Source organism: Tachysurus fulvidraco, chromosome 15, assembly GCF_022655615.1.
Source record: "Tachysurus fulvidraco isolate hzauxx_2018 chromosome 15, HZAU_PFXX_2.0, whole genome shotgun sequence".
Lineage (NCBI taxonomy): Eukaryota > Metazoa > Chordata > Actinopteri > Siluriformes > Bagridae > Tachysurus > Tachysurus fulvidraco.
In genome coordinates, this window is record NC_062532.1 from 21937666 (window position 1) to 21957508 (window position 19843).

General features: G+C 37.3%; 1 protein-coding gene across 5 annotated transcripts in view; it reads left to right on the top strand.

The window, feature by feature from the left end:
- LOC113663930 overlaps positions 1–19843 on the top strand; it is a 201367-nt gene that overhangs the window by 47273 nt on the left and 134251 nt on the right. For all 5 annotated transcript variants that reach the window (XM_047800914.1, XM_047800915.1, XM_047800916.1 and 2 more), the window contains exons 14-25: positions 1007–1321; positions 2144–2467; positions 3759–4073; positions 7831–8154; positions 9325–9639; positions 10462–10785; positions 11848–12162; positions 12985–13308; positions 14600–14914; positions 15737–16060; positions 17322–17636; positions 18459–18782. In XM_047800914.1, coding sequence (XP_047656870.1) covers positions 1007–1321; positions 2144–2467; positions 3759–4073; positions 7831–8154; positions 9325–9639; positions 10462–10785; positions 11848–12162; positions 12985–13308; positions 14600–14914; positions 15737–16060; positions 17322–17636; positions 18459–18782 — 3834 coding nt within the window. The remainder of the gene's footprint in view (positions 1–1006; positions 1322–2143; positions 2468–3758; positions 4074–7830; positions 8155–9324; positions 9640–10461; positions 10786–11847; positions 12163–12984; positions 13309–14599; positions 14915–15736; positions 16061–17321; positions 17637–18458; positions 18783–19843) is intronic.

Below are 19843 nucleotides of genomic sequence, written 5' to 3' on the forward strand. Positions count from 1 at the left end.
TGTTGTGTTGAAATGATGGTCTGTAAGTGTTGTGTTGACTGATGGTCTGTAAGTGTTGTGTTGACTGATGGTCTGTGAGTGTTGTGTTGACTGATGGTCTGTGAGTGTTGTGTTGAAATGATGGTCTGTAAGTGTTGTGTTGAAATGATGGTCTGTAAGTGTTGTGTTGACTGATGGTCTGTGAGTGTTGTGTTGACTGATGGTCTGTGAGTGTTGTGTTGACTGATGGTCTGTGAGTGTTGTGTTGACTGATGGTCTGTGAGTGTTGTGTTCATCTGCCTCCTGCCTGCTCATCTGTTCATTACGCTGTATTGCGGAGATCAGTCATGTTCACTAATTCATACTCTAGACATTATTGTTGTTATGTCCACTAGTCAGGCTGTCAGGAGAACATTGATAAGGTGCTAATTATTGTCACATTTTTAATTTGCTTTTATATTTATTTGTCTTTCATTCTTATTTATGTATTTAACTTTCTTATTTAATTTTGTTAATCTGTGTATATTGTGTATATTTACATACCATTTCTTTCTTCTCTCCCTCTCTTTGGGGTGGCAATAATATTCTTTAGAAATGAATTTGTCAACCTGTGAACAGAGACGAGGTGGTGGGTTTCGTAAAATAGTAAAGAATTGAATTTAAAAGGTGTTAATACTGAGTTACATTTAATGACCTAATGCAAATTATATTATTATTCATTATGTGAAAGTCATGAAATTATTGATAAGGGATTAGAAATGAGAGAATTGTATTCCTATGAGGACAAACAGACAGACCGACCGACCGACAGACAGACACTTTATTGATCCTGGAGGAAATTCAAGCATTCAGTAGCAAACATACAGAAATATAAGCTTCCAAAACAAACACAGTAACAAAGTAAAACGCCCACCTCCACCCTCTCACCCAAACATGCAAATGATGCCAGTATGCTATAATTTTATATTTAGTAATGAGATCAATTATGATTATTTAACATGAATGTGCTTTTTGATGTTTGTTTTAGATGGTGCTAACATACGACTCACTGGTGGCAAGGGCTCCTGCTCTGGTAGAGTGGAGATCCTGCATATTGGTCAGTGGGGAACAGTGTGTGACGACGACTGGGACCTGAATGATGCAGAGGTGGTGTGTAGACAGATTGGATGTGGTAAAGCTGTCAGTGCTCATCAAAGTGCCCACTTTGGTAAGGGAAGTGGTCAAATATGGCTGGATAATGTTCAGTGTTCTGGAAGTGAAAGCACCATCACACAGTGCTCTCACAGAGGATTTGGAACACACAACTGTGGCCATGGTGAAGATGCTGGTGTTACTTGCTCAGGTACAGAAATTTCTTCTATTATGACTTTGTCGTCAGTGCTATTATAATGTATGTAGTCATTTTTCCATTCAGATACGAGAGTTAAAATATTATACAAACTGAAGATAGGGGTGAGTGCTCTTATAGGATTATATGACAAAATATTTTATTCTGTATATACTATAACAACTTGTCAACTATTCACTTTTTTTATTAGTTAAAGGAAAACAAATCATACATTTTATCTATTTTGAATGGATGTGTAACATCTGTTAAAGTTTATTCTTGTTATCATGTTACTATATCTGTTATAGCAGATACACAGTAGCTCCATCACTAAAATGTAGTTTGTCACATTAGAGATGAGATGAAATGGAAACGACTTACTATAAAGCTGTTATAGAATATTAATCGCCAATTTGTAGAAGTTCAACAGTGCTGTGGGGATGTGGGCTGTTATACACCGATCAGCCAAAACATTAAAACCATTGATATGTGAAGTGAATAACATTTATTATCTTGTTAAATTGGCACCAGTCAAGTGGTAAGATATTTTAGAACAGTCAGCTCTTCATGGTGATGTTTGAAGCAGGAAAATCAGGCATTGAATTCAGTTAGGATATTTAAGTACCGTTTGTTTCTAATATTATTTATCTCAAGCTAACTGGTACAATCAAAAATAAGCAATTCATAAAACCCTTCTGTCTTTTACATATTTACACAGTCCGAGAGATCAGGCTGTGGGGTTTTCACTGCAATCAATTTTTGTAAATTTCTTGATTTTCAATAGCACCTTTATATTAAAATATTAATTTCTGACAATCCTTGCTTGTTGTTTCATAGTGAACTTGCAGCAGCCCAATATCTCCTTCATTGCTGTTGATGGATCGTACCACTATGGGCCTGAAAGACTAGAAATGATCAGGGGCTATGGCTTCTCCATCATCTGCTCCACTGAACCTCAGTATACAGGAGGTTCCTTCCACTTAAGGTTTAGTGGATCCAACATCACCAGAACTCAGTCAGCTGTTAACCACTCAGCTGTCTTCCTTTTTCCTGAAGCAGATTTTGATCATCAGGGAAACTACAGCTGTACTTATGAAGTTAAAGTGTCTTCACGTACCTTTACCTCCATGACCACTGAACCCCTTTTTGTTGCTGTTAAAGGTATATTAAAATAATCTATGTCTAGTTTTTGTGTTTTGCAGTTTAGTATTTACATTAGTATAACATTAGTGTTGACTGATGGTCTGTGAGTGTTGTGTCTAAATGATGTTCTGTGAGTGTTGTGTTGACTGACGGTCTGTGAGTGTTGTGTTATCTGTGGGTATTGTTTTGACTGACGGTCTGTGAGTGTTGTGTTGAAATGATGGTCTGTGAGTGTTGTGTTGACTGATGGTCTGTGAGTGTTATGTTGACTGATGGTCTGTGAGTGTTGTGTTGACTGATGGTCTGTGAGTGTTGTGTTGACTGATGGTCTGTGAGTGTTGTGTTGACTGATGGTCTGTGAGTGTTGTGTTGACTGATGGTCTGTGAATGTTGTGTTGAAATGATGGTCTGTGAGTGTTGTGTTGAAATGATGGTCTGTAAGTGTTGTGTTGACTGATGGTCTGTGAGTGTTGTGTTGAAATGATGGTCTGTAAGTGTTGTGTTGACTGATGGTCTGTGAGTGTTGTGTTGACTGATGGTCTGTGAGTGTTGTGTTGACTGGTGGTCTGTGAGTGTTGTGTTCATCTGCCTCCTGCCTGCTCATCTGTTCATTACGCTGTATTGCGGAGATCAGTCATGTTCACTAATTCATACTCTAGACATTATTGTTGTTATGTCCACTAGTCAGGCTGTCAGGAGAACATTGATAAGGTGCTAATTATTGTCACATTTTTAATTTGCTTTTATATTTATTTGTCTTTCATTCTTATTTATGTATTTAACTTTCTTATTTAATTTTGTTAATCTGTGTATATTGTGTATATTTACATACCATTTCTTTCTTCTCTCCCTCTCTTTGGGGTGGCAATAATATTCTTTAGAAATGAATTTGTCAACCTGTGAACAGAGACGAGGTGGTGGGTTTCGTAAAATAGTAAAGAATTGAATTTAAAAGGTGTTAATACTGAGTTACATTTAATGACCTAATGCAAATTATATTATTATTCATTATGTGAAAGTCATGAAATTATTGATAAGGGATTAGAAATGAGAGAATTGTATTCCTATGAGGACAAACAGACAGACCGACAGACAGACACTTTATTGATCCTGGAGGAAATTCAAGCATTCAGTAGCAAACATACAGAAAAAATAAGCTTCCAAAACAAACACAGTAACAAAGTAAAACGCCCACCTCCACCCTCTCACCCAAACATGCAAATGATGCCAGTATGCTATAATTTTATATTTAGTAATAAGATTAATTATGATTATTTAACATGAATGTGCTTTTTGATGTTTGTTTTAGATGGTGCTAACATACGACTCACTGGTGGCAAGGGCTCCTGCTCTGGTAGAGTGGAGATCCTGCATATTGGTCAGTGGGGAACAGTGTGTGACGACGACTGGGACCTGAATGATGCAGAGGTGGTGTGTAGACAGATTGGATGTGGTAAAGCTGTCACTGCTCATCAAAGTGCCCACTTTGGTAAGGGAAGTGGTCAAATATGGCTGGATAATGTTCAGTGTTCTGGAAGTGAAAGCACCATCACACAGTGCTCTCACAGAGGATTTGGAACACACAACTGTGGCCATGGTGAAGATGCTGGTGTTACTTGCTCAGGTACAGAAATTTCTTCTATTATGACTTTGTCGTCAGTGCTATTATAATGTATGTAGTCATTTTTCCATTCAGATACGAGAGTTAAAATATTATACAAACTGAAGATAGGGGTGAGTGCTCTTTTAGGATTATATGACAAAATATTTTATTCTGTATATACTATAACAACTTGTCAACTATTCACTTTTTTTATTAGTTAAAGGAAAACAAATCATACATTTTATCTATTTTGAATGGATGTGTAACATCTGTTAAAGTTTATTCTTGTTATCATGTTACTATATCTGTTATAGCAGATACACAGTAGCTCCATCACTAAAATGTAGTTTGTCACATTAGAGATGAGATGAAATGGAAACGACTTACTATAAAGCTGTTATAGAATATTAATCGCCAATTTGTAGAAGTTCAACAGTGCTGTGGGGATGTGGGCTGTTATACACCGATCAGCCAAAACATTAAAACCATTGATATGTGAAGTGAATAACATTTATTATCTTGTTAAATTGGCACCAGTCAAGTGGTAAGATATTTTAGAACAGTCAGCTCTTCATGGTGATGTTTGAAGCAGGAAAATCAGGCATTGAATTCAGTTAGGATATTTAATTCAATTCAATTCAATTCAAGTTTATTTGTATAGCGCTTTTTACAATAGACATTGTCTCAAAGCAGCTTTACAGAACATAAACATAAAGCAGAAGGTAGACATAATTAATGATAAAGGAAATAACGAATAATAAAAGAAATAAGAATTAACAGAATAAAAATTCTAGATTATTATTAGATGTATATAGTTCACAGTGTGTATGTATTTATTCCCCTATGAGCAAGTCTGAGATGACTCAGGCAGCAGTGGCAAGGAAAAACTCCCTTAAATTGGTAAAGGAAGAAACCTTGAGAGGAACCGGACTCAAGGGGGAACCCATCCTCATATGGGTGACACTGGGGGTGTGATTGTAATATACAGTCAAACAAATGGTGTATTGGTGTGAGGTTTAAGGACTTCTGATCTTCTGAGTACCACAGAGTCTAACTGGAGATGTCTCAGGATTCTTAGAGTCGGCCTCGGCTGAGTGGATGTCCAAAGGCTTCGTCCCACAGAGGACGATGGGAGCTGGTACAGTGTCTGGATGCCTCGGGATGGGTACAAAGAGAAAAGCAGTGGAAAGGGATTAACATATCTGCCGTTCATAAAAATGTGCTGGTCTGATGTACTGGTGCATGATATTATGGGATGTATTATGTGTACGCCTGACTGAAGAGATGAGTTTTTAATCTACATTTAAACTGGGAAAGTGTGTCTGAGCCCCGAACACTATCAGGAAGACTATTCCAAAGTTTGGGAGCTAAATAAGAAAATGCTCTACCACCTTTAGTAGACTTAGATATTCTGGGAACTACCAAAAGCCCTGAGTTTTGTGATCTCAGAGAGCGTGAAGGATTGTAACGTGTTAGCAGACTAGTTAGATACATGGGAGCTAAACCATTAAGAGCCTTGTACGTAAGTAGCAGCAGTTTGTAGTCAATTCTATACCTAACAGGTAGCCAGTGTAGAGATGATAAAATTGGGGTTATATGGTCATACTTTCTTGTCCTAGTGAGAACTCTGGCAGCTGCATTTTGGACTAACTGTAACCTATTTATTAAAGATGCAGGACAACCACCTAGTAATGCATTACAATAGTCCAGTCTAGAGGTCATGAACGCATGAACTAGCTTCTCAGCATCAGATACAGACAGGATGTTTCTCAGCTTGGCAATGTTTCTAAGGTGGAAGAAGGCTGTTTTGGTAGTATGGGCGATATGATTTTTAAAAGACAAGTTACTGTCTAGTATAACACCGAGGTCTTTCACTGTCGAGCTACTTGTAATAGTACATCCCTCTAAATGGGAGTTAAGTTGTGAGAGTTTATGTGCACTGGTTTTTGGACCTATGAGTAGTATTTCAGTCTTATCGGAGTTTAACAATAGAAAGTTGCAGCTCATCCAGTCTTTTATCTCTCTAAGGCACCGAGTTAATTTGGACACTGTGGCTATTTCATCTGGTTTTGATGAGATATATAACTGTGTGTCATCAGCATAACAATGGAAACTAATCCCATGTCTTCTAATAATGTTCCCTAATGGAAGCATGTATATAGAGAAAAGCAGAGGTCCTAGAACTGATCCTTGAGGGACCCCATAATTAACTGGTAGTAAACTGGAGGATTCACCATTTAATTCTACAAAATGGTATCGGTCAGACAGATAGGATCTAAACCAGCTTAAAGCCTGACCATGAATACCTGTGTAATATTGTAAGCGATCTAGAAGAATGTTGTGATCTATAGTGTCGAATGCAGCACTAAGGTCAAGTAGAACTAATAGTGACATACAGTCTTGGTCCGAAGCTAAGAACAAGTCGTTTGTAACTTTAACAAGTGCAGTTTCTGTGCTATGATGGGGCCTGAAACCTGACTGAAACTCTTCAAGGATATTGCTCTCCTGTAAGAAGGAGCTCAGTTGAACAGACACAACCTTTTCAAGTATTTTAGACATAAACGGGAGGTGTGAGATAGGTCTGTAATTTGATAGTTCATTAGGGTCTAAGTTAGGTTTTTTGATGAGTGGCCTAATAACTGCCAACTTAAAAGACTTCGGGACGTAACCTAAAGATAACGAGGAGTTAATGATATTAAGAAGAGGCTCACCAGCTTTATGTAACACTTCTTTCAGTAATTTAGTTGGGATGGGGTCTAGTGAACATGTTGTTGATTTAGCTGTAGTAATAAGTTTATCTAACTCTTCCTGTCCTGTACTTGTAAAGCTGTGTAAAGCCTTAGGTGAGATTGTGTCACTGGTTGCTCTCATATGTTGGGCGTCACCTATTTTATTCCTGATACTTTCGATTTTATCAGTGAAGAATCTCATAAAGTCCTCACTACTGAAATGTGATGGAATAGTGTGTTCAGATTTCTGATTTTTTGTTAAACTAGCCACTGTGCTAAATAAAAACCTGGGGTTGTTCTGGTTATTTTCTATGAGTTTGCTCAGGTGCTCAGCCCTAGCAGCTTTTAGAGCCTGTCTATAGCTGGACATACTGTCCTTATACGCAATTCTAAACACCTCTAATTTAGTTTTTCTCCATTTCCGTTCGAGGTTACGGGTTTCTCTCTTGAGGGTGTGAGTGTGACTATTATACCATGGTGCAAGTGTTTTATCTCTAACCTTCTGTAATCTGACTGGGGCAACAGTGTCTAATGTGCTAGTGAATATAGCGTCTATGCTGTTAGTCATTGCATCTAGGTCGTTTGAGTTTGAGGGTACATTAAGAAGTCCAGACAGATCAGGCAGGTTGTTTGTGAATCTGTCTTTGGTGGTCGAAATAATGGTTCTACCGAGTTGATAACGTGGTGAGACACAGTTAGTCTGTTCTATAGGTAGTGTGTACATTATAAGGTAATGGTCTGTGATGTCATCACTTTGGGGTATGATATCTATATCAGTGACCTCTATTCTGTGTGATATTATTAAATCTAGTGTGTGGTTTAAGTATATTTAAGTACCGTTTGTTTCTAATATTATTTATCTCAAGCTAACTGGTACAATCAAAAATAAGCAATTCATAAAACCCTTCTGTCTTTTACATATTTACACAGTCCGAGAGATCAGGCTGTGGGGTTTTCACTGCAATCAATTTTTGTAAATTTCTTGATTTTCAATAGCACCTTTATATTAAAATATTAATTTCTGACAATCCTTGCTTGTTGTTTTATAGTGAACTTGCAGCAGCCCAATATCTCCTTCATTGCTGTTGATGGATCGTACCACTATGGGCCTGAAAGACCAGAAATGATCAGGGGCTATGGCTTCTCCATCATCTGCTCCACTGAACCTCAGTATACAGGAGGTTCCTTCCACTTAAGGTTTAGTGGATCCAACATCACCAGAACTCAGTCAGCTGTTAACCACTCAGCTGTCTTCCTTTTTCCTGAAGCAGATTTTGATCATCAGGGAAACTACAGCTGTACTTATGAAGTTAAAGTGTCTTCACGTACCTTTACCTCCATGACCACTGAACCCCTTTTTGTTGCTGTTAAAGGTATATTAAAATAATCTATGTCTAGTTTTTGTGTTTTGCAGTTTAGTATTTACATTAGTATAACATTAGTGTTGACTGATGGTCTGTGAGTGTTGTGTCTAAATGATGTTCTGTGAGTGTTGTGTTGACTGACGGTCTGTGAGTGTTGTGTTGAAATGATGGTCTGTGAGTGTTGTGTTGACTGATGGTCTGTGAGTGTTGTGTTGACTGATGGTCTGTGAGTGTTGTGTTGACTGATGGTCTGTGAGTGTTGTGTTGACTGATGGTCTGTGAGTGTTGTGTTGACTGATGGTCTGTGAGTGTTGTGTTGACTGATGGTCTGTGAGTGTTGTGTTGAAATGATGGTCTGTAAGTGTTGTGTTGACTGATGGTCTGTGAGTGTTGTGTTGACTGATGGTCTGTGAGTGTTGTGTTGACTGGTGGTCTGTGAGTGTTGTGTTCATCTGCCTCCTGCCTGCTCATCTGTTCATTACGCTGTATTGCGGAGATCAGTCATGTTCACTAATTCATACTCTAGACATTATTGTTGTTATGCCCACTAGTCAGGCTGTCAGGAGAACATTGATAAGGTGCTAATTATTGTCACATTTTTAATTTGCTTTTATATTTATTTGTCTTTCATTCTTATTTATGTATTTAACTTTCTCATTTAATTTTGTTAATCTGTGTATATTGTGTATATTTACATACCATTTCTTTCTTCTCTCCCTCTCTTTGGGGTGGCAATAATATTCTTTAGAAATGAATTTGTCAACCTGTGAACAGAGACGAGGTGGTGGGTTTCGTAAAATAGTAAAGAATTGAATTTAAAAGGTGTTAATACTGAGTTACATTTAATGACCTAATGCAAATTATATTATTATTCATTATGTGAAAGTCATGAAATCTTTATTGATAAGGGATTAGAAATGAGAGAATTGTATTCCTATGAGGACAAACAGACAGACCGACAGACCGACACTTTATTGATCCTGGAGGAAATTCAAGCATTCAGTAGCAAACATACAGAAAAAATAAGCTTCCAAAACAAACACAGTAACAAAGTAAAACGCCCACCTCCACCCTCTCACCCAATAATGCAAATGATGCCATTATGCTATAATTTTATATTTAGTAATAAGATTAATTATGATTATTTAACATGAATGTGCTTTTTGATGTTTGTTTTAGATGGTGCTAACATACGACTCACTGGTGGCAAGGGCTCCTGCTCTGGTAGAGTGGAGATCCTGCATATTGGTCAGTGGGGAACAGTGTGTGACGACGACTGGGACCTGAATGATGCAGAGGTGGTGTGTAGACAGATTGGATGTGGTAAAGCTGTCACTGCTCATCAAAGTGCCCACTTTGGTCAGGGAAGTGGTGAAATATGGCTGGATGATGTTCAGTGTTCTGGAAGTGAAAGCACCATCACACAGTGCTCTCACAGAGGATTTGGAACACACAACTGTGGCCATGGTGAAGATGCTGGTGTTACTTGCTCAGGTACAGAAATTTCTTCTATTATGACTTTGTCGTCAGTGCTATTATAATGTATGTAGTCATTTTTCCATTCAGATACGAGAGTTAAAATATTATACAAACTGAAGATAGGGGTGAGTGCTCTTATAGGATTATATGACAAAATATTTTATTCTGTATATACTATAACAACTTGTCAACTATTCACTTTTTTTATTAGTTAAAGGAAAACAAATCATACATTTTATCTATTTTGAATGGATGTGTAACATCTGTTAAAGTTTATTCTTGTTATCATGTTACTATATCTGTTATAGCAGATACACAGTAGCTCCATCACTAAAATGTAGTTTGTCACATTAGAGATGAGATGAAATGGAAACGACTTACTATAAAGCTGTTATAGAATATTAATCGCCAATTTATAGAAGTTCAACAGTGCTGTGGGGATGTGGGCTGTTATACACCGATCAGCCAAAACATTAAAACCATTGATATGTGAAGTGAATAACATTTATTATCTTGTTAAATTGGCACCAGTCAAGTGGTAAGATATTTTAGAACAGTCAGCTCTTCATGGTGATGTTTGAAGCAGGAAAATCAGGCATTGAATTCAGTTAGGATATTTAAGTACCGTTTGTTTCTAATATTATTTATCTCAAGCTAACTGGTACAATCAAAAATAAGCAATTCATAAAACCCTTCTGTCTTTTACATATTTACACAGTCCGAGAGATCAGGCTGTGGGGTTTTCACTGCAATCAATTTTTGTAAATTTCTTGATTTTCAATAGCACCTTTATATTAAAATATTAATTTCTGACAATCCTTGCTTGTTGTTTTATAGTGAACTTGCAGCAGCCCAATATCTCCTTCATTGCTGTTGATGGATCATACCACTATGGGCCTGAAAGACCAGAAATGATCAGGGGCTATGGCTTCTCCATCATCTGCTCCACTGAACCTCAGTATACAGGAGGTTCCTTCCACTTAAGGTTTAGTGGATCCAACATCACCAGAACTCAGTCAGCTCTTAACCACTCAGCTGTCTTCCTTTTTCCTGAAGCAGATTTTGATCATCAGGGAAACTACAGCTGTACTTATGAAGTTAAAGTGTCTTCACGTACCTTTACCTCCATGACCACTGAACCCCTTTTTGTTGCTGTTAAAGGTATATTAAAATAATCTATGTCTAGTTTTTGTGTTTTGCAGTTTAGTATTTACATTAGTATAACATTAGTGTTGACTGATGGTCTGTGAGTGTTGTGTTGACTGACGGTCTGTGAGTGTTGTGTTGACTGATGGTCTGTGAGTGTTGTGTTGAAATGATGGTCTGCGAAGGTTGTGTTGACTGATGGTCTGTGAGTGTTGTGTTGACTGATGGTCTGTGAGTGTTGTGTTGAAATGATGGTCTGTAAGTGTTGTGTTGACTGATGGTCTGTGAGTGTTGTGTTGACTGATGGTCTGTGAGTGTTGTGTTGACTGGTGGTCTGTGAGTGTTGTGTTCATCTGCCTCCTGCCTGCCCATCTGTTCATTACGCTGTATTGCGGAGATCAGTCATGTTCACTAATTCATACTCTAGACATTATTGTTGTTATGTCCACTAGTCAGGCTGTCAGGAGAACATTGATAAGGTGCTAATTATTGTCACATTTTTAATTTGCTTTTATATTTATTTGTCTTTCATTCTTATTTATGTATTTAACTTTCTTATTTAATTTTGTTAATCTGTGTATATTGTGTATATTTACATACCATTTCTTTCTTCTCTCCCTCTCTTTGGGGTGGCAATAATATTCTTTAGAAATGAATTTGTCAACCTGTGAACAGAGACGAGGTGGTGGGTTTCGTAAAATAGTAAAGAATTGAATTTAAAAGGTGTTAATACTGAGTTACATTTAATGACCTAATGCAAATTATATTATTATTCATTATGTGAAAGTCATGAAATTATTGATAAGGGATTAGAAATGAGAGAATTGTATTCCTATGAGGTCAAACAGACAGACCGACAGACAGACACTTTATTGATCCTGGAGGAAATTCAAGCATTCAGTAGCAAACATACAGAAAAAATAAGCTTCCAAAACAAACACAGTAACAAAGTAAAACGCCCACCTCCACCCTCTCACCCAAACATGCAAATGATGCCAGTATGCTATAATTTTATATTTAGTAATAAGATTAATTATGATTATTTAACATGAATGTGCTTTTTGATGTTTGTTTTAGATGGTGCTAACATACGACTCACTGGTGGCAAGGGCTCCTGCTCTGGTAGAGTGGAGATCCTGCATATTGGTCAGTGGGGAACAGTGTGTGACGACGACTGGGACCTGAATGATGCAGAGGTGGTGTGTAGACAGATTGGATGTGGTAAAGCTGTCACTGCTCATCAAAGTGCCCACTTTGGTAAGGGAAGTGGTCAAATATGGCTGGATAATGTTCAGTGTTCTGGAAGTGAAAGCACCATCACACAGTGCTCTCACAGAGGATTTGGAACACACAACTGTGGCCATGGTGAAGATGCTGGTGTTACTTGCTCAGGTACAGAAATTTCTTCTATTATGACTTTGTCGTCAGTGCTATTATAATGTATGTAGTCATTTTTCCATTCAGATACGAGAGTTAAAATATTATACAAACTGAAGATAGGGGTGAGTGCTCTTATAGGATTATATGACAAAATATTTTATTCTGTATATACTATAACAACTTGTCAACTATTCACTTTTTTTATTAGTTAAAGGAAAACAAATCATACATTTTATCTATTTTGAATGGATGTGTAACATCTGTTAAAGTTTATTCTTGTTATCATGTTACTATATCTGTTATAGCAGATACACAGTAGCTCCATCACTAAAATGTAGTTTGTCACATTAGAGATGAGATGAAATGGAAACGACTTACTATAAAGCTGTTATAGAATATTAATCGCCAATTTGTAGAAGTTCAACAGTGCTGTGGGGATGTGGGCTGTTATACACCGATCAGCCAAAACATTAAAACCATTGATATGTGAAGTGAATAACATTTATTATCTTGTTAAATTGGCACCAGTCAAGTGGTAAGATATTTTAGAACAGTCAGCTCTTCATGGTGATGTTTGAAGCAGGAAAATCAGGCATTGAATTCAGTTAGGATATTTAAGTACCGTTTGTTTCTAATATTATTTATCTCAAGCTAACTGGTACAATCAAAAATAAGCAATTCATAAAACCCTTCTGTCTTTTACATATTTACACAGTCCGAGAGATCAGGCTGTGGGGTTTTCACTGCAATCAATTTTTGTAAATTTCTTGATTTTCAATAGCACCTTTATATTAAAATATTAATTTCTGACAATCCTTGCTTGTTGTTTCATAGTGAACTTGCAGCAGCCCAATATCTCCTTCATTGCTGTTGATGGATCGTACCACTATGGGCCTGAAAGACCAGAAATGATCAGGGGCTATGGCTTCTCCATCATCTGCTCCACTGAACCTCAGTATACAGGAGGTTCCTTCCACTTAAGGTTTAGTGGATCCAACATCACCAGAACTCAGTCAGCTGTTAACCACTCAGCTGTCTTCCTTTTTCCTGAAGCAGATTTTGATCATCAGGGAAACTACAGCTGTACTTATGAAGTTAAAGTGTCTTCACGTACCTTTACCTCCATGACCACTGAACCCCTTTTTGTTGCTGTTAAAGGTATATTAAAATAATCTATGTCTAGTTTTTGTGTTTTGCAGTTTAGTATTTACATTAGTATAACATTAGTGTTGACTGATGGTCTGTGAGTGTTGTGTCTAAATGATGTTCTGTGAGTGTTGTGTTGACTGACGGTCTGTGAGTGTTGTGTTATCTGTGGGTATTGTTTTGACTGACGGTCTGTGAGTGTTGTGTTGAAATGATGGTCTGTGAGTGTTGTGTTGACTGATGGTCTGTGAGTGTTATGTTGACTGATGGTCTGTGAGTGTTGTGTTGACTGATGGTCTGTGAGTGTTGTGTTGACTGATGGTCTGTGAGTGTTGTGTTGACTGATGGTCTGTGAGTGTTGTGTTGACTGATGGTCTGTGAATGTTGTGTTGAAATGATGGTCTGTGAGTGTTGTGTTGAAATGATGGTCTGTAAGTGTTGTGTTGACTGATGGTCTGTGAGTGTTGTGTTGAAATGATGGTCTGTAAGTGTTGTGTTGACTGATGGTCTGTGAGTGTTGTGTTGACTGATGGTCTGTGAGTGTTGTGTTGACTGGTGGTCTGTGAGTGTTGTGTTCATCTGCCTCCTGCCTGCTCATCTGTTCATTACGCTGTATTGCGGAGATCAGTCATGTTCACTAATTCATACTCTAGACATTATTGTTGTTATGTCCACTAGTCAGGCTGTCAGGAGAACATTGATAAGGTGCTAATTATTGTCACATTTTTAATTTGCTTTTATATTTATTTGTCTTTCATTCTTATTTATGTATTTAACTTTCTTATTTAATTTTGTTAATCTGTGTATATTGTGTATATTTACATACCATTTCTTTCTTCTCTCCCTCTCTTTGGGGTGGCAATAATATTCTTTAGAAATGAATTTGTCAACCTGTGAACAGAGACGAGGTGGTGGGTTTCGTAAAATAGTAAAGAATTGAATTTAAAAGGTGTTAATACTGAGTTACATTTAATGACCTAATGCAAATTATATTATTATTCATTATGTGAAAGTCATGAAATTATTGATAAGGGATTAGAAATGAGAGAATTGTATTCCTATGAGGACAAACAGACAGACCGACAGACAGACACTTTATTGATCCTGGAGGAAATTCAAGCATTCAGTAGCAAACATACAGAAAAAATAAGCTTCCAAAACAAACACAGTAACAAAGTAAAACGCCCACCTCCACCCTCTCACCCAAACATGCAAATGATGCCAGTATGCTATAATTTTATATTTAGTAATAAGATTAATTATGATTATTTAACATGAATGTGCTTTTTGATGTTTGTTTTAGATGGTGCTAACATACGACTCACTGGTGGCAAGGGCTCCTGCTCTGGTAGAGTGGAGATCCTGCATATTGGTCAGTGGGGAACAGTGTGTGACGACGACTGGGACCTGAATGATGCAGAGGTGGTGTGTAGACAGATTGGATGTGGTAAAGCTGTCACTGCTCATCAAAGTGCCCACTTTGGTAAGGGAAGTGGTCAAATATGGCTGGATAATGTTCAGTGTTCTGGAAGTGAAAGCACCATCACACAGTGCTCTCACAGAGGATTTGGAACACACAACTGTGGCCATGGTGAAGATGCTGGTGTTACTTGCTCAGGTACAGAAATTTCTTCTATTATGACTTTGTCGTCAGTGCTATTATAATGTATGTAGTCATTTTTCCATTCAGATACGAGAGTTAAAATATTATACAAACTGAAGATAGGGGTGAGTGCTCTTATAGGATTATATGACAAAATATTTTATTCTGTATATACTATAACAACTTGTCAACTATTCACTTTTTTTATTAGTTAAAGGAAAACAAATCATACATTTTATCTATTTTGAATGGATGTGTAACATCTGTTAAAGTTTATTCTTGTTATCATGTTACTATATCTGTTATAGCAGATACACAGTAGCTCCATCACTAAAATGTAGTTTGTCACATTAGAGATGAGATGAAATGGAAACGACTTACTATAAAGCTGTTATAGAATATTAATCGCCAATTTGTAGAAGTTCAACAGTGCTGTGGGGATGTGGGCTGTTATACACCGATCAGCCAAAACATTAAAACCATTGATATGTGAAGTGAATAACATTTATTATCTTGTTAAATTGGCACCAGTCAAGTGGTTAGATATTTTAGAACAGTCAGCTCTTCATGGTGATGTTTGAAGCAGGAAAATCAGGCATTGAATTCAGTTAGGATATTTAAGTACCGTTTGTTTCTAATATTATTTATCTCAAGCTAACTGGTACAATCAAAAATAAGCAATTCATAAAACCCTTCTGTCTTTTACATATTTACACAGTCCGAGAGATCAGGCTGTGGGGTTTTCACTGCAATCAATTTTTGTAAATTTCTTGATTTTCAATAGCACCTTTATATTAAAATATTAATTTCTGACAATCCTTGCTTGTTGTTTCATAGTGAACTTGCAGCAGCCCAATATCTCCTTCATTGCTGTTGATGGATCGTACCACTATGGGCCTGAAAGACCAGAAATGATCAGGGGCTATGGCTTCTCCATCATCTGCTCCACTGAACCTCAGTATATAGGAGGTTCCTTCCACTTAAGGTTTAGTGGATCCAACATCACCAGAACTCAGTCAGCTCTTAACCACTCAGCTGTCTTCCTTTTTCCTGAAGCAGATTTTGATCATCAGGGAAACTACAGCTGTACTTATGAAGTTAAAGTGTCTTCACGTACCTTTACCTCCATGACCACTGAACCCCTTTTTGTTGCTGTTAAAGGTATATTAAAATAATCTATGTCTAGTTTTTGTGTTTTGCAGTTTAGTATTTACATTAGTGTTGACTGATGGTCTGTGAGTGTTGTGTTGACTGACGGTCTGTGAGTGTTGTGTTGACTGACGGTCTGCGAGTGTTGTGTTGACTGATGGTCTGTGAGTGTTGTGTTGACTGATGGTCTGTGAGTGTTGTGTTGACTGATGGTCTGTGAGTGTTGTGTTGACTGATGGTCTGTGAGTGTTGTGTTGACTGATGGTCTGTGAGTGTTGTGTTGACTGATGGTCTGTGAGTGTTGTGTTGACTGATGGTCTGTGAATGTTGTGTTGACTGATGGTCTGTGAGTGTTGTGTTGACTGATGGTCTGTGAATGTTGTGTTGAAATGATGGTCTGTGAGTGTTGTGTTGAAATGATGGTCTGTGAGTGTTGTGTTGAAATGATGGTCTGTAAGTGTTGTGTTGACTGATGGTCTGTGAGTGTTGTGTTGACTGATGGTCTGTGAGTGTTGTGTTGACTGGTGGTCTGTGAGTGTTGTGTTCATCTGCCTCCTGCCTGCTCATCTGTTCATTACGCTGTATTGCGGAGATCAGTCATGTTCACTAATTCATACTCTAGACATTATTGTTGTTATGTCCACTAGTCAGGCTGTCAGGAGAACATTGATAAGGTGCTAATTATTGTCACATTTTTAATTTGCTTTTATATTTATTTGTCTTTCATTCTTATTTATGTATTTAACTTTCTTATTTAATTTTGTTAATCTGTGTATATTGTGTATATTTACATACCATTTCTTTCTTCTCTCCCTCTCTTTGGGGTGGCAATAATATTCTTTAGAAATGAATTTGTCAACCTGTGAACAGAGACGAGGTGGTGGGTTTCGTAAAATAGTAAAGAATTGAATTTAAAAGGTGTTAATACTGAGTTACATTTAATGACCTAATGCAAATTATATTATTATTCATTATGTGAAAGTCATGAAATTATTGATAAGGGATTAGAAATGAGAGAATTGTATTCCTATGAGGACAAACAGACAGACCGACAGACAGACACTTTATTGATCCTGGAGGAAATTCAAGCATTCAGTAGCAAACATACAGAAAAAATAAGCTTCCAAAACAAACACAGTAACAAAGTAAAACGCCCACCTCCACCCTCTCACCCAAACATGCAAATGATGCCAGTATGCTATAATTTTATATTTAGTAATAAGATTAATTATGATTATTTAACATGAATGTGCTTTTTTGATGTTTGTTTTAGATGGTGCTAACATACGACTCACTGGTGGCAAGGGCTCCTGCTCTGGTAGAGTGGAGATCCTGCATATTGGTCAGTGGGGAACAGTGTGTGACGACGACTGGGACCTGAATGATGCAGAGGTGGTGTGTAGACAGATTGGATGTGGTAAAGCTGTCACTGCTCATCAAAGTGCCCACTTTGGTCAGGGAAGTGGTCAAATATGGCTGGATAATGTTCAGTGTTCTGGAAGTGAAAGCACCATCACACAGTGCTCTCACAGAGGATTTGGAACACACAACTGTGGCCATGGTGAAGATGCTGGTGTTACTTGCTCAGGTACAGAAATTTCTTCTATTATGACTTTGTCGTCAGTGCTATTATAATGTATGTAGTCATTTTTCCATTCAGATACGAGAGTTAAAATATTATACAAACTGAAGATAGGGGTGAGTGCTCTTATAGGATTATATGACAAAATATTTTATTCTGTATATACTATAACAACTTGTCAACTATTCACTTTTTTTATTAGTTAAAGGAAAACAAATCATACATTTTATCTATTTTGAATGGATGTGTAACATCTGTTAAAGTTTATTCTTGTTATCATGTTACTATATCTGTTATAGCAGATACACAGTAGCTCCATCACTAAAATGTAGTTTGTCACATTAGAGATGAGATGAAATGGAAACGACTTACTATAAAGCTGTTATAGAATATTAATCGCCAATTTGTAGAAGTTCAACAGTGCTGTGGGGATGTGGGCTGTTATACACCGATCAGCCAAAACATTAAAACCATTGATATGTGAAGTGAATAACATTTATTATCTTGTTAAATTGGCACCAGTCAAGTGGTAAGATATTTTAGAACAGTCAGCTCTTCATGGTGATGTTTGAAGCAGGAAAATCAGGCATTGAATTCAGTTAGGATATTTAAGTACCGTTTGTTTCTAATATTATTTATCTCAAGCTAACTGGTACAATCAAAAATAAGCAATTCATAAAACCCTTCTGTCTTTTACATATTTACACAGTCCGAGAGATCAGGCTGTGGGGTTTTCACTGCAATCAATTTTTGTAAATTTCTTGATTTTCAATAGCACCTTTATATTAAAATATTAATTTCTGACAATCCTTGCTTGTTGTTTTATAGTGAACTTGCAGCAGCCCAATATCTCCTTCATTGCTGTTGATGGATCGTACCACTATGGGCCTGAAAGACCAGAAATGATCAGGGGCTATGGCTTCTCCATCATCTGCTCCACTGAACCTCAGTATACAGGAGGTTCCTTCCACTTAAGGTTTAGTGGATCCAACATCACCAGAACTCAGTCAGCTCTTAACCACTCAGCTGTGTTCCTTTTTCCTGAAGCAGATTTTGATCATCAGGGAAACTACAGCTGTACTTATGAAGTTAAAGTGTCTTCACGTACCTTTACCTCCATGACCACTGAACCCCTTTTTGTTGCTGTTAAAGGTATATTAAAATAATCTATGTCTAGTTTTTGTGTTTTGCAGTTTAGTATTTACATTAGTATAACATTAGTGTTGACTGATGGTCTGTGAGTGTTGTGTTGACTGACGGTCTGTGAGTGTTGTGTTGACTGACGGTCTGTGAGTGTTGTGTTGACTGATGGTCTGTGAGTGTTGTGTTATCTGTGGGTATTGTTTTGACTGACGGTCTGTGAGTGTTGTGTTGAAATGATGGTCTGTGAGTGTTGTGTTGAAATGATGGTCTGCGAAGGTTGTGTTGACTGATGGTCTGTGAGTGTTGTGTTGAAATGATGGTCTGCGAAGGTTGTGTTGACTGATGGTCTGTGAGTGTTGTGTTGACTGATGGTCTGTGAGTGTTGTGTTGACTGATGGTCTGTGAGTGTTGTGTTGACTGATGGTCTGTGAGTGTTGTGTTGACTGATGGTCTGTGAGTGTTGTGTTGACTGATGGTCTGTGAATGTTGTGTTGAAATGATGGTCTGTGAGTGTTGTGTTGAAATGATGGTCTGTAAGTGTTGTGTTGACTGATGGTCTGTGAGTGTTGTGTTGACTGGTGGTCTGTGAGTGTTGTGTTCATCTGCCTCCTGCCTGCTCATCTGTTCATTACGCTGTATTGCGGAGATCAGTCATGTTCACTAATTCATACTCTAGACATTATTGTTGTTATGTCCACTAGTCAGGCTGTCAGGAGAACATTGATAAGGTGCTAATTATTGTCACATTTCTAATTTGCTTTTATATTTATTTGTCTTTCATTCTTATTTATGTATTTAACTTTCTTATTTAATTTTGTTAATCTGTGTATATTGTGTATATTTACATACCATTTCTTTCTTCTCTCCCTCTCTTTGGGGTGGCAATAATATTCTTTAGAAATGAATTTGTCAACCTGTGAACAGAGACAAGGTGGTGGGTTTCGTAAAATAGTAAAGAATTGAATTTAAAAGGTGTTAATACTGAGTTACATTTAATGACCTAATGCAAATTATATTATTATTCATTATGTGAAAGTCATGAAATCTTTATTGATAAGGGATTAGAAATG